The 12,217-nt window shown below is 65.3% G+C and overlaps 1 protein-coding gene across 3 annotated transcripts; it reads left to right on the top strand.

Annotated features, from left to right (window-relative positions):
* The first annotated feature begins 1,571 nt into the window (after positions 1-1,571).
* Th (tyrosine hydroxylase) lies at positions 1,572-10,518 on the top strand. Of its 3 annotated transcripts, none has more exons than XM_047517610.1 (14): positions 1,572-1,692; positions 3,338-3,466; positions 5,115-5,333; positions 6,261-6,435; positions 6,716-6,804; positions 6,937-7,004; positions 7,412-7,462; positions 7,794-7,939; positions 8,023-8,158; positions 8,310-8,379; positions 8,638-8,694; positions 8,836-8,931; positions 9,147-9,280; positions 10,058-10,518. In XM_047517610.1, exons 2-14 carry the CDS (start codon positions 3,377-3,379, stop codon positions 10,215-10,217), a joined length of 1,491 nt encoding a protein of 496 aa, XP_047373566.1. In that variant the 5' UTR covers positions 1,572-1,692; positions 3,338-3,376; the 3' UTR covers positions 10,218-10,518. The 3 variants fall into 3 exon arrangements, with proteins under 3 accessions (XP_047373566.1, XP_047373565.1, XP_047373567.1); XM_047517609.1 differs by lacking the exon at positions 1,572-1,692 and adding an exon at positions 2,376-2,447 and having other exon boundaries at positions 3,349-3,466; XM_047517611.1 differs by lacking the exon at positions 1,572-1,692 and adding an exon at positions 2,568-2,601.
* The last annotated feature ends 1,699 nt before the right edge of the window (positions 10,519-12,217 follow it).

The raw sequence follows: 12,217 nt of genomic DNA, 5'->3' as shown, positions 1-12,217 counted from the left end.
AGCTTCTGGAGGCCACAGCAGGAGAACCAGAGCAGTGCCCTCCCGGCCCCTCCCTCTGCAGCTCCTCACTGGGCCCCTGGGGGGCCTGGGTCTGGGGCGTCCCAAGCGGGCCGGCTGTGCAGAGAGCAGCCCATGCCTTCCTCGAGGGCCCCCGCGGATGGGAGAGAGCCAGCCCTGCCCTGCCCTGCGGGCGCTGGCACACCATCATTATGGGCTATTAAGCCTGGCGCTGAGTTTGTCAGGGCGGTTCAGCGCCCCTAATTGCCACAGTGACGGCTCCCGCAATTGCTCAGGATGACGGTGAGGGGCAGAGGGCTCCGTGAAGGAGGCAGGCGGCCTGGTCGCCTCTCTTTTGTGTCCACCACTCCAACTCTCACCCTTGGGGCCCATTGTGCAGGTTCAGTTCCCAGCCCCCTGCTCCCTGCTCCCTGGGGGACACTGCGCGGGCTCGGGGCTCCAGGGACCTGCGTCTGGCCTTTGGAGAGCCCTTTCCAGCCCCACCCTCTTGCAAGGAGAGGCGCTGGTGGCGCCTGGTAGATTTCTTCCCTGGAGGCCTGGGTCCCGAGACCCCAGAACCTGGGGATAGTCACCACAGGGCCCGTGACAACCAAAGTGTTGGGAGCTGGGCACCTGGGCCAGAGACTGGCCATGTGACCAGAAGTCAGGCCCTTGAACTCCCCCCACCTATAAAATGGGTCTGTCTGAAGGTGGGTAGGCTAGGTCCACCCTGAGGGCCTCACACAGGCTCCCTGGGGGCAGTCTGACTTCATGCCCTCTGGGTCCATCATAGAGAGGGACTGTCCACCCTGAGTGGTGGCACTTCTGGAGGTCATTGGAGAGAGGCATGGGGTGAGCAGCAAGAGCACCTGTCAGAGCCTGGTCAGGTGGGAGGGGGCGTGACGGTCGGTGGCTCTCAGGACCTTGGCCATCTAGGGTGGGGGAGGGGCATGGCGTAAAGCAGGGGCAGGCTGGGCCTGGCAGGGCTAGAGTGCGGCCCCTCAGCCTGGCCAGCTGGCCCTGGAGGGGTGGGTCTGTGGGGCAGGTTTCCTGGGCAGTGATCCTCAGATGGGTGGGCGGGAGGCTGGAGGCCCGAGCAGGTGCGGGAGGCCGGGGGGCACTTGCCTCTGAGGGCCACCCAGGGGCTCCCTCGCACTCAGCACTGGCCTGTGCTCTGCTCGGGGTGTGCTGGGCCCAGGGACGGGTCTAGGAGCACCATCCCCTTGCGGCTCCCCACCAGGTTCCGTGCCAGCTCAGCCAGCCGGGCAGGAAAGCAAATTAAAAAGCAATATCGTGTCAGTGAAAAGACATTTGCCAAAAGGTCAGATCCACACCCGGCGGCGGGGCCGTGATCCTTCTGCTTGGCGTCGGTTGGCATGTCGACTCCTGCCCGGGGCCACCTGAGCAAACGGCCGGGCCAGGGCGGGTTGGGGCGGGACTCAGGGCGGAACGGCCTGGGCCTGTTCCACTGAGGATTCCCCGGCTGCAGGCCAGGAGGGGCAGTGGGCCCCCAGCGTCCAGGGCAGCAGGAGAGCCGCCTGGAGCTTAGGCAGGCCTGGGTGCTGGCACAGAGGCCAGGCCGCCCCTGCCCATGGGGTCAGGGCGAGGGCCCTTGGTTGGACAGTGGGGCACACACCCCAGGCCCACTCTGGCCTGACCCTGGACTCCTGCTCCTTTGGAAGAAGCAAGTAGGAGGTGAGACAGGCCAGGGCTGATGCTGGGCACCAGGGGACAGGCAGGGACCCAAGGGAGCAGGTCCCTACCCCCAGGGAGTGTAGAGAGGATCAAATGACAGAGGGGAGCAGAGGAGCTGGCCATCGATATGACAGGAAAGAGTAGGCATTGCGGAGGGAATGCGGCTGGACTGGGTTCTGTGGGATGCATAGGAGTTTCCAGGAGAAGGTGGGTGAGGAAAGGCATTTCAGACCCTCCTGGACAGGACCTTGGACCTGCAGAGGGTGAGAAGGTCACTGTCAGGTAGGAGGGGGCTTCCTGGACGCTGAACAGTAGGGCTCAAGCAGGGAGCCACCGAGGGTTGTGGAGCAGGGGAGTCACGTGTTGGCCACCTTAGGGGCAGGTCCCAGGCCGGGTTAAGGGAGGATTGGAAAGGGCGGAGGCCAGCGGCTGTGAAGGGCAGAGTGGGGGTTCCTGGGAGTGGAGATGCCCCAGTGGTGGGCTGTCACAAGGTACCACCAGGGTGACAGTAGGAGAGGAGGAGTCTGGGACTTGCGGCTCCTGCTGTGTGTGGCATGCTGGTCACCCAGTGTCCTCTGGGCCAGGGCCTTCCTTCTCTCTAACCTGCCCTTTCCAGGGTTGGCTCTGGCCTTTGGCATCCCTGCAGCCAATCCTGCCAAGCCCAGGGGTGAGGCAGCTACCATTCTGCTAGGCCCCTGGTGAGAGGGGACACCGTGCCCAGAAGGGCCCCGAGAGCCACCCTGTGCCATCCGCAGGTAGGGCTGGTGGGGTGGGTGAGTCAGGCTGAGCACACCTGCTGCTGGGAGGACCCGCCCCATCTCCTCCTGGAGACCCTGGCATGAGGCCCTGGCCCTGTCTGGGGACGGGGTGGCAGGTCTTCATGCAGCTGGTGGCAACAACTGGGATAGGGTGAGCAAGAGCGGCCGGCCAGGGGTCTCTAGGCGTCCAGGAAAGCTGACTGCAGAGCTGTCGCCCCGGAACTGGCTGTAGAAGGGGTTGCTGATGGGGAGCTCTCTGAGGGGACAGTGGGGAGCCCAGGACCCTCAGCACTGAGGGAGTGGAAGGGTGGCAGGGGACCCTAGGGAGGCCGGGGCTGGAGGTGGGCGGGGGGCTGCCTCGGGTGGGTGGAAACCACCCACTGCCACACTGGAGGAGGGCTGAATCAGGGAGAAGGGGGCCTTGCGGGAACACGGGGCCTCCCTTGGAGACACACTGGAGGGATGGGCCTTCTGGAACACTCCGCAGCCTGCTGGACTGACCTGGAGACCAAATGTGCAGGCGGGGCTGGGTGGCAGGCAGGTACCAAGCCTGAGGGTGGCCTCTGGTGCAGACGTGCCCCTGGCCTGTGGGGAATGTGGTAAAGACTCTCCTTTGCCCCCGGGGTGTGGGGCTGAGGGGACCCCAGTCGGCCCCTGCCCCTGCAGAGGGTCCGCCTGCTGCAGGACAGGGTGATTCAGAGGCAGGTGCCTGCGACATGGAGGCAATTAGATCTAATGGGCCGGAGCCCTTTCTCCTGCGTCTCCCCGCTCCGCGCCCACCCCGCCTCCCTCAGGCACAGCAGGCAGGGAGAGGGAGGCGGGAGGTGGGAGGTGGAGGACCCGGGGGGCTTTGACGTCAGCTCAGTCTTTAAGAGGCCGCCCGGCAGGGGCTGCGGAGACAGAGCCCTGGACCACCACACCACATCATGCCCACACCCAACGCCACCACACCACAGCCCAAGGGCTTCCGAAGGGCCGTCTCAGAGCTGGACGCCAAGCAGGCAGAGGCCATCATGGTAAGGGGAGTTGGCCAGAGTGCCCAGGGGCAGCCGGAGCAGCCGCTGTCTCCCGTGGGTGGCGGGCTGCCCCAGTCCGGTTGGTGCCGGGTGGGGCTGTGGGTCCCAGTCCTGGCAGCCGACCCCATGCCCTGGCGTGCATTTCTGCTGTGTCCTGCGGTTCTGAGTGAGACGGTGCCTGTCCGCTCGGGCCAGCCTCTCCAGGGTTTGTGTGTCCCCTCTCATGAATCGGGAGATAATTCCCCTGTGGGGTCTTGGAAGGGAGCCCCATGAATAAGACTGCCCATGGCCAGAGGCGCCCAGAGGGAGCTGCTGCACATGCCCAGCTGCTGACCCCCAGGGGAGGGCACGAGCCCTTCCCCGTCCTGGCGCAGCTCATGGCGGGGGTCCTGGCGGATGCTGGCGCAGGTGCTGGTGCTGGTGTGACCCTGGCCCCGCTCCTCGCTGCACCCCACCTCGCTCCCCTGCCCGGCATCTGCTCCCCGGGAGGCCTGCACCCGGGCCCAAGCGGAAGGGGTGTGCGGGGCAGAAGCCGGGGTGCCTGCTCTGCGGCACCAGGCCACCCAGGCTTCCCAGCCCACGCTTCAGACTCAGAACGGTCAGCTCCCTGGTGCAACTAAGAAGGGCTTGTCTTCACCGGCCTTAATGCCACCTAGAAACTTAATTTCCAGGCCCTTCTCAGGGAGAAGTGGCATCAAGAGCGCCCCACCCCTTCCAGGTTTCCAGCAGACGCCCTCTTCCCACGGAGCCGGGGGCCCACCCAGCCTCGTGGGTTCTCCCTGGGCTGGGACTGCGGCCCTGCTCGTGGCCACAAGACCCACCCCTGGGTCAGGACGAGGTTTCAGAGGGGCTTCAGCCCCCACCTCCATTTCCAGAACCCCGGGAACCAGGGAGGAGGCTGGTCCTTCCCTCCTGCCAGGTGCCCAGCTCCGAGTGACGAGCTGACCCCTCCCTGGTCCAGGCCCGGGCTGGCTCTAGGGGATCAGACACACCCACCCCGGGATTATTAGAAGGGAGGCAGCAGCAGTGGCCACGGTGGCGGTGGTGAAGGGGCAGCAGGGAAGGCTGAGAGAGGGAGGTGGTGTGGGAGGGGCAGCCGGTGGGGGAGGGTTCCGAGGCGAGGAGATCACGGGGGCGGGTACTGGGCTGAACAGCACCTGTGTCCAGAAGAGGCCCCGTGTTTTGGCTGAGGAGGGACAGGACGTGCACTGGGCTGAGGGGGCAACTCCTGCCTGGGCCGTGGACACTAGGGGCTCTGGCCTTCTGGGACTTCTGGCTGCTCTCTGTCTGGGGAGCGCGGGAGGCAGGTCCTGAGTCTCCCTCCCATCATTGGTCCAGTTAGGGCCAGGCCTGGGGACAGGTGACACAGCATCTCTGGGAGGCAGGTGGTCAGACACCCACCAATGGCCTGTCACGTCCCACTCCGCCACGGTTTCCAGCGTCCTCCAGCCCAGCTGCCTGACCCTCCTCCCAGGAGGGCATGTGGAGCCTGAGGGGGTGGCCTTGGTCAGCCCTCCAGTGGATGCTCGGGTGCAGTGGTCAGCTCTGCCCCTGCGCCTGAGTGTCACTGTGCAGCCTGACCGACACGCCGGGGGTGGGGTCGGTGGGCGCTCGAGGGCGAGGGTGCACAGGGACGCTGTCCCCACAGTCCCCGCGCTTCATCGGGCGGCGGCAGAGCCTCATCGAGGACGCCCGCAAGGAGCGGGAGGCGGCGGCGGCAGCGGCAGCGGCAAGCTCCTTGGAGCCCGGGGACCCCCTGGAGGCCGTGGCGTTCCAGGAGAAGGACGGGAGGGCCCTGCTGAGCCTGCTCTTCTCCCTGAAGGGCTCCAAGTCCTGCTCGCTGTCCCGGGCCGTGAAGGTGTTTGAGGTGAGGGGCTGGCACGCCTGTGGCCCCGGGGCAGCTGGGCTTGCCACAAGTGGGCTTGTGTGGACAGGACCCCGTGGTCCACGCCCCGTCTTAGGCAGAGACCTGACGGTCCAGGCCCCTGAGGGCCACCAGAGGTGAGGATCCCATGCCTAGTTGAAGCACCTGGGCCCCTGGTCCCCGTCCCCCGCCTCCCCTCTCACACTTCACACACAGGGTGGGTTGAGTGGGGAGCTCCCAGCAGGGCAGCCTGGGAAGTGGGGCCAGGGGCCATGGTCTCCCCCAACTTCTCTGGAGGCAGCGGCTAAGCTGGTGGCTGACTGCATTGCTGCCCTGGGGGGTGAGTTGGCTCCCAGAGGAAATTCCCAAAGACATGAGGGTCGGCTTCCTGCAGGCTGGGCGCCCAGAGCTGCTGTGTGGCCTCAGGGTCAGCTGCTGGGAGCTGAGGGGTGGTGTGGGCGGAGACCACCCCCCAGACCCCTAAAACCTCAGCCGTCACCCCCGGGGGCCTGAGTCTCAGGTCCTCTGCTTGACGGGCCCACCAGCAGCCCTGGGCCGGGTGGCCCAGATGAGGCCACCAGGGAGACAGTCCTCCCACCAGCAGCCCAGGAGCTGGGCTGTCTGGCTATGGCCTTGGGACACACAGACAGGGTCACCTGGAAGTGGGGTCAGGGTCACAGCTGTGAGGCTCCTGGGGTGTGTCAGTCAGAAACCTGTTTGCTGACGGCGAGCCCTGACCAGACAGTAGGAGCCTTACAGAAGTCGGGGAGAGAGTCTTGTGTGGACACTGCAAAAGCAAAAGCAGGCCAGGGAGCCCACCCCCCCCGCTTCTCCTCCCAGCGCTCCTGTCCACCTCTCTCCATCTCCGTCCCTGCTCCGGGTCGCTCCATCTCTGTCTCCTACTTTCTTTTCCTGCTTTTGCTCCTGAAGACATTTGAAGCCAAAATCCACCACCTGGAGACCCGGCCAGCCCAGAGGCCACGGGCAGGGGGCCCTCACCTGGACTACTTTGTGCGCTTTGAGGTGCCCAGCGGGGATCTGGCTGCCCTGCTCAGCTCCGTGCGCCGGGTGTCAGACGACGTGCGCAGTGCTGGGGAGGACAAGGGTGAGGCCAGCTGTCTGTCTTTAGTACGACCAAAGGCTTTGAGGTGCGGGCGGCAGAGAGCCCTGCAGGGCAACACGGTAGTGGCCTCCCAGCCCGCTGGCCCCACCCTGCCCCCACTTCTGCTCCATGGCCGCATCGGGCCTGGACCCTGCTCCAGGACCCCTGAAGTCGAAGCCCCGCAGCTCCGCCCCACAGGAGATCCCCAGGAGAGGCTGCACTCGGGGTGAGGGAGTCCGCGGTGTTGGGGTGGCGGGCTCACCTGGCCCTGTCCTCTGTGAAGTCCCATGGTTCCCAAGGAAGGTGTCAGAGCTGGACAAGTGTCACCACCTGGTCACCAAGTTTGATCCTGACTTGGACTTGGACCACCCGGTGAGTAGGTGCCCATGTCCTCCCGCCTGGACTGTGTGGCCTCGTCGCCCCAGGCTGGCCCCCGCCGGTCTGTCTGCGTCGCGGGCGGGGGTGGGCAAGCCCCTGACTGGTGCTCGTTTCCCGCGCCCTCAGGGCTTCTCGGACCAGGCCTACCGCCAGCGCAGGAAGCTGATCGCTGAGATAGCCTTCCAGTACAAGCAGTAAGGCCCTGCCCAGGGGCCCGGCCGGCAGCCCACGAGCCCGGGGGCGCCTTGGTTACCCATTCCTCACCTCACCGCCTCTGTGGCCGCCCACTCAGGGTCCAGCCCCCTGCAAGTTGCTCTACTCCAGGGCATTTCACATGCCTATTTGACTGTCCACTTTACAATGCTCCAAGGTGGGCCCTGGCCCTGTCCCCAAGTAACAGCTGAGGAAACAGACACAGAGGCTCAGCAGCCTGCCAAGGCCACAGAGCTGGCACAGCCCAGCACACCCCTGCCGATGCCCCCAAGGCTTCACTGCGCTCGGCTGGCATGTCTCTGTGCCCAGCAGGGCCCCTGCCGCCCCCTGCCGGTTCCCCTCCCCGGGGGCAGGGCCTGTGGCTGACGGCTACCCCCCCGCCCCCCAGTGGTGAACCCATTCCCCGTGTGGAGTACACAGCCGAGGAGATTGCCACCTGGTGAGACCCTGCTGAGAGCTGGCTGGGCATGGGCAGGGCTGGGCACGAGGAGAACCAGTGGGACAGCTCCTGTGAGTGAGGGGGGCCTCCAGGGACAGTGGTGAAGCAGGACAGATTCAGGTCAGGGGGAGGAGGGACTTCCCAAGGCCTGGAATATCAGATGGTCCCCAGGGATGTCCTCCCTGCCCCGTGTCCCTTGGAATCCCTCAAAACCCCCAGCAAAAGCCCCACCCAGAGGCAGAGAGGCTGTGGGAGTGGACAGAGTGCCCACAGGAGGGGCTGTGGAGTGGGCCCCCCGAAGGTCGGCGGGGGCTGAGCCCCGGGCTTGCAGGAAGGAGGTCTACAGCACGCTGAAGGGCCTGTACGCCACCCATGCCTGCCGGGAGCACCTGGAAGCCTTCCAGCTGCTGGAGCTCTGCAGCGGCTACCGCGAGGACAGCATCCCTCAGCTCGAGGACGTCTCGCGCTTCCTGAAGGGTGCGGCGGGGGCAGCTGGCAGGGGAGGCAGGGGAGGTGGTCCGTCTGCCCGCTTCCCACGCCCTGACCGTGGCCTCTTGCAGAGCGGACAGGCTTCCAGCTTCGACCTGTGGCTGGCCTTCTGTCTGCCAGGGACTTCCTGGCCAGCCTGGCCTTCCGCGTGTTCCAGTGCACCCAGTACATCCGCCACGCCTCTTCGCCCATGCACTCGCCGGAGCCGTGAGTGTGCCGCCCGGCCCCGACGCGCCTCCCCCTGCATGAGGCCAGGGATGCCCTGCACAAGCAGCAGGACACAGAGGGAGGGTCCTGGGCCAGCCCTTTCTGGCCGGCCTGCACAGCCCAGCCCTCCTCCTCTCCCCTGGCCCTGCAGGGACTGCTGCCATGAGCTGCTGGGGCACGTGCCCATGCTGGCTGACCGCACGTTCGCACAGTTCTCCCAGGTGTGTCTGCGGCCTCGGCCGGGCCAGCACTGGCAGGGACCAACGGGCCCGATACATTCTGTCCCCCGTGGGGCTCACCCAGGGCAGAGTACCCCGAGGCAGAGCTCAGACTCAGGGCACTGCTGCCTGCTGGCCCACCAGGGTCAGGGAGCTCAGGGCCCAAGGTGGCCTGGAGGGCCCCTGGGGAGCGGCCGACACCCCAGTGCCTGTACCCAGGCACAATGCAGGCTGAGCCCCGCCACGCTTCTTCCTCCTCAGGACATCGGCCTTGCGTCCCTGGGGGCCTCGGATGAGGAAATCGAGAAGCTGTCCACGGTGGGTTTCTTCCCCTAGAGGGCAGGGGGCAGGGAGCAAGGAGGCCCGGACCCTCCCTTCTGTCCGAATGCTTGTGTGGGTGCCCTGGCCTTGGCCAGCGGGGCTGCAGCACCAGGCGGCTGCCCTGGGCCCTCCCCACAGCTGTATTGGTTCACGGTGGAGTTCGGGCTGTGCAGACAGAACGGGGAGGTCAAGGCTTACGGCGCCGGGCTGCTGTCGTCCTACGGGGAGCTCCTGGTGAGACCCCTCCCCGCGCGGCACAGAGTGGATGGGCCAGGCTCCCAGTGGGGTGGGGGCCCCTCAACGGAACTTCCTGGATCAAACCCTCGACCCTGGCCAGCCCCGACCCCAACTGTCCCCAGGCCTCCAGAGGACCCCTGGGCAGGAAGGGTGGAGTCAGGTGGTGGGCCTGGGGGCGTGGCCGGCTCAGGAGCCCCGTGGCCTCCCTGCAGCACTCCCTGTCAGAGGAGCCCGAGATCCGGGCCTTCGACCCCGAGGCTGCCGCCGTGCAGCCCTACCAAGATCAGACCTACCAGCCCGTCTACTTCGTGTCTGAGAGCTTCAGTGACGCCAAGGACAAGCTCAGGTAGGCCAGGGTGAGACCCTCACCTGTCCCCAACCTGCCAGCGGGCCCCCATCCCTTCTGTGATCAGGGCTCAGCTCCGGACCCGTTTCACCCAGGAGAAAACTGGCCCTCAGGTAGAGCGCGCCTTCACAGCACGGTGCCCTCCCAGAGAAGAGCCCCGAGGAATCCAACGAGAGGGGCGCCTGGGCTGGGACTGCTGAGTGGCCAGGCCAGGGCCAGCCCGGGGCCGCCTGCTAAGCCGTGGCAGAGCCTGAGCTTCGTAAGGAGGAAACGTGGGACCTTCCCAGCCTCCTGCCTGGAGCAGCTGGGGCCTGAGAGGGGATGGGGGACAAGCCAGGGTGGGCCAGAGGGCCAGAGGTGGCTGAGGGCTGTGCTGGGGAGTGTGGGCAGCACGTAGGGAAGGGGCAGGGGCCAGTGGTCCCAGGGAGGGGAGCAGAGCCCAACAGGCCCGTCTTGGCGGGGGTCTTATCCCTTCCCCTCCAGCTCCTCTCGTGCACTGGGGAAACCGTCCAGCACGGAAGGGAGGGTGGGGTCCACACAGGCTTGGGGCGCTCCGGGCCCGCGGTCAGGAGTCCTGCTGAGGAATGGGGCAGGGGACTGTCTGGAGAAGGTGCCTGGCCTGGACCTCACCTCAGCCCTGCAGGAGGCCTCGTGCTCGGGGGCTCATGGCTCTCCCCAGGCTGCAGACCCCCCCCCTGGCTGCCCAGATTCACCAGGCCTCCTCCAGGTGCCCACCAGGTGACTGAGGGTCCACCCACCTCTGGCTTCCCTCCCCAGGGGCTATGCCTCTCGAATCCAGCGCCCTTTCTCTGTGAAGTTTGACCCATACACGACGGCCATTGATGTGCTGGACAGTCCCCACACCATCCGTCGCTCGCTGGAGGGCGTCCAGGATGAGCTGCACACCCTGACCCACGCACTGAGCGCCATCAGCTAGGTGCGTGGTGTGTGCCCCACTGTCCCAGCTGGCCTGCCCTGGAGTCTCCTGGTCCCTCCAGTCCTCCCCAGCTCCTGCCCTGTCCCAGAGCTCAGGCCCACACGGGGGGCTGGGTCATGGGCACCCCAGAATCCACCCTCCTGCCACCCGGCTGCCCGCTGGCCCGCCTGCTGCTTCTCAGCACCATGACTGGTGTGTGTCCTGTGAGGTCCTGTCTTGCTGCCAACACCTGTGCTCCAGGGCCAAGGGTGGCTGTGCACCACCTGTCGCCTTGCCCCGATGCTGTCTGCATCCTGCTCATCGTCTCAATAAAGGAGAGGTCTCTCTGTGCCCCCTGGCCTCTGTGTCCACGCCACAGGGCCCCAGCCCTTGCGCCAGCCCTGGCCTTGCTTTGAGAGTTGCCCCACGCTCCTGCTGGCCCAGCTCAGCTCCCCCAGGCACCCCAAGCTCGACTCATCTCCCTGTCCACCCAGAGGTCTCTGTGAGCTCCAAGGTCCATGGCAGCCTGGGAAGGGGTGGATGAGGCCCTAGATGAGAGGCCCCATCTCCACGAGGTGGCAGCTAAGAGAGGGGACCAGGGGGTAGGAGGAGGACTTCCCTGGGCCCAGGAAGGGAGTAGGAATCACAGCTTGGGGTGGTCTCGCGCAGGGGGCTGCAGACCAGGCCCTCCTTACATGTCTGGGAGTCCTAGCCCTTGAGAAAAACCAGGCACAGGGATAGAGGGAGAGGGGTCCCTCACTCCGGCCAGAGGAGTCTCCTCACCACACAGCAGGACCCTGGAGCTAAGAGGAGCCTCCATGCTCTCCCCAAAATGCACGCCGATGTAAAGGGTTTGGCTGGACTGGCTCAAGGTGACCCTCCAAGCCTCGGTCTCCAAAAAGGCAGAGGGAGCTGACTGGGCTCTGAGATGCCCCAGCACCCCAGAAGAGCCCAGGCTCTGAGATGCCCCAGCACCCCAGAAGAGCCCAGGCTCTGAGATGCCCCAGCACCCCAGAAGAGCCCAGGCTCTGAGATGGCCCAGCACCCCAGAAGAGCCCAGACATTGCCTACAGCTGGACCCCAGCATCCTCCTGGCCAGGCCAGCCAGGCCACCTTCCCACCCTATTTCTGTCCTTGCAGAGTGAAGGCCAGGTCTTCCTGTGGGGAGGCAGGGGACACCAGTGAGTCTTCAGGCTCGACTCACTTCCTCAGGCACCTCAACAGGCACCTGCTCAGCCCTTGAAGCCTCCTGGGAAGGTCTCCCCCAGCCCTCCTTGGTTGACTGTGTCCCAATCAGCTGTTCCTTCAGTACTGACTCTGTCCAACCCCCAGTCTCCACATCCCATCAGCTCTGGGGTAGTACAGAACAACTTCCAAAGAGACCCAGGGAAGGAAAAAGCCCCACTGATGTCCTGAGCAAGACCCTAGGGAAAACCCCAAGTCCTACTAAAACTCTGGGGCATGTGTGAGTCCCACCTAGACCCTGGGAGATCAAGGAATTCGTGTGAATCTGGAGAAGACTTGAGCCCACTGAGAACTGCGGAAAGGCACAAGAAACTCTGGGAAGGCCATCAGCCTCACCGAGACCACGGGAGAGGCCTTGAGTTTCACTGTCAGGCAGGGCAAGCCATTGAGTACCAATTATAACTCAGCATTGGTTACCGGCCCCACAGAAATTCTGGGGAAGGTTATGAACCCAGGTGGGACACAGGAAAGTGATAGGCCCCACAGAGAACTTGTGGAAGACCGTGAAACCCAGTTAGACCCAGGAAGGGCCCCAAGACTTACTAAGACTCTAAGGAAGGCCCCAAGCCCTTCTGAGAATGTCTGAAAGAATCTGAGCCCTAATGAGAGTCTGTGGATAGCACTGAGCCTCACTCAGGCTCTGGGAAAGGTCACGAAGCTAGTGGGGACTTGGGGAAAGACCGGAGCCCCAGTGAGATACTGGAGAAGGACCTGATTCAGCTGAGATAGATCATGAGACTCACAGAGACTTTGGGGAAGGTGATGAGTCCCTCCTA

This window comes from Sciurus carolinensis, chromosome 11 (genome assembly GCF_902686445.1).
Source record: "Sciurus carolinensis chromosome 11, mSciCar1.2, whole genome shotgun sequence".
NCBI classification, from domain to species: Eukaryota; Metazoa; Chordata; class Mammalia; order Rodentia; family Sciuridae; genus Sciurus; species Sciurus carolinensis.
Note: the sequence above shows the minus strand (reverse complement) of the source record. Positions and strands in the feature narration are given on the sequence as shown.

What these genes read in the sequence shown, in the direction of transcription:
- Th (XM_047517610.1), top strand. Translation starts at nt 3,377, where the DNA reads ATGCCCACACCCAACGCCACCACACCACAGCCCAAGGGCTTCCGAAGG. An exon ending in AAATCGAGAAGCTGTCCACG is followed by an intron (nt 8,695 to 8,835) that starts GTGGGTTTCTTC and finishes CCCTCCCCACAG; the next exon opens with CTGTATTGGTTCACGGTGGA. An exon ending in GACGCCAAGGACAAGCTCAG is followed by an intron (nt 9,281 to 10,057) that starts GTAGGCCAGGGT and finishes TTCCCTCCCCAG; the next exon opens with GGGCTATGCCTCTCGAATCC.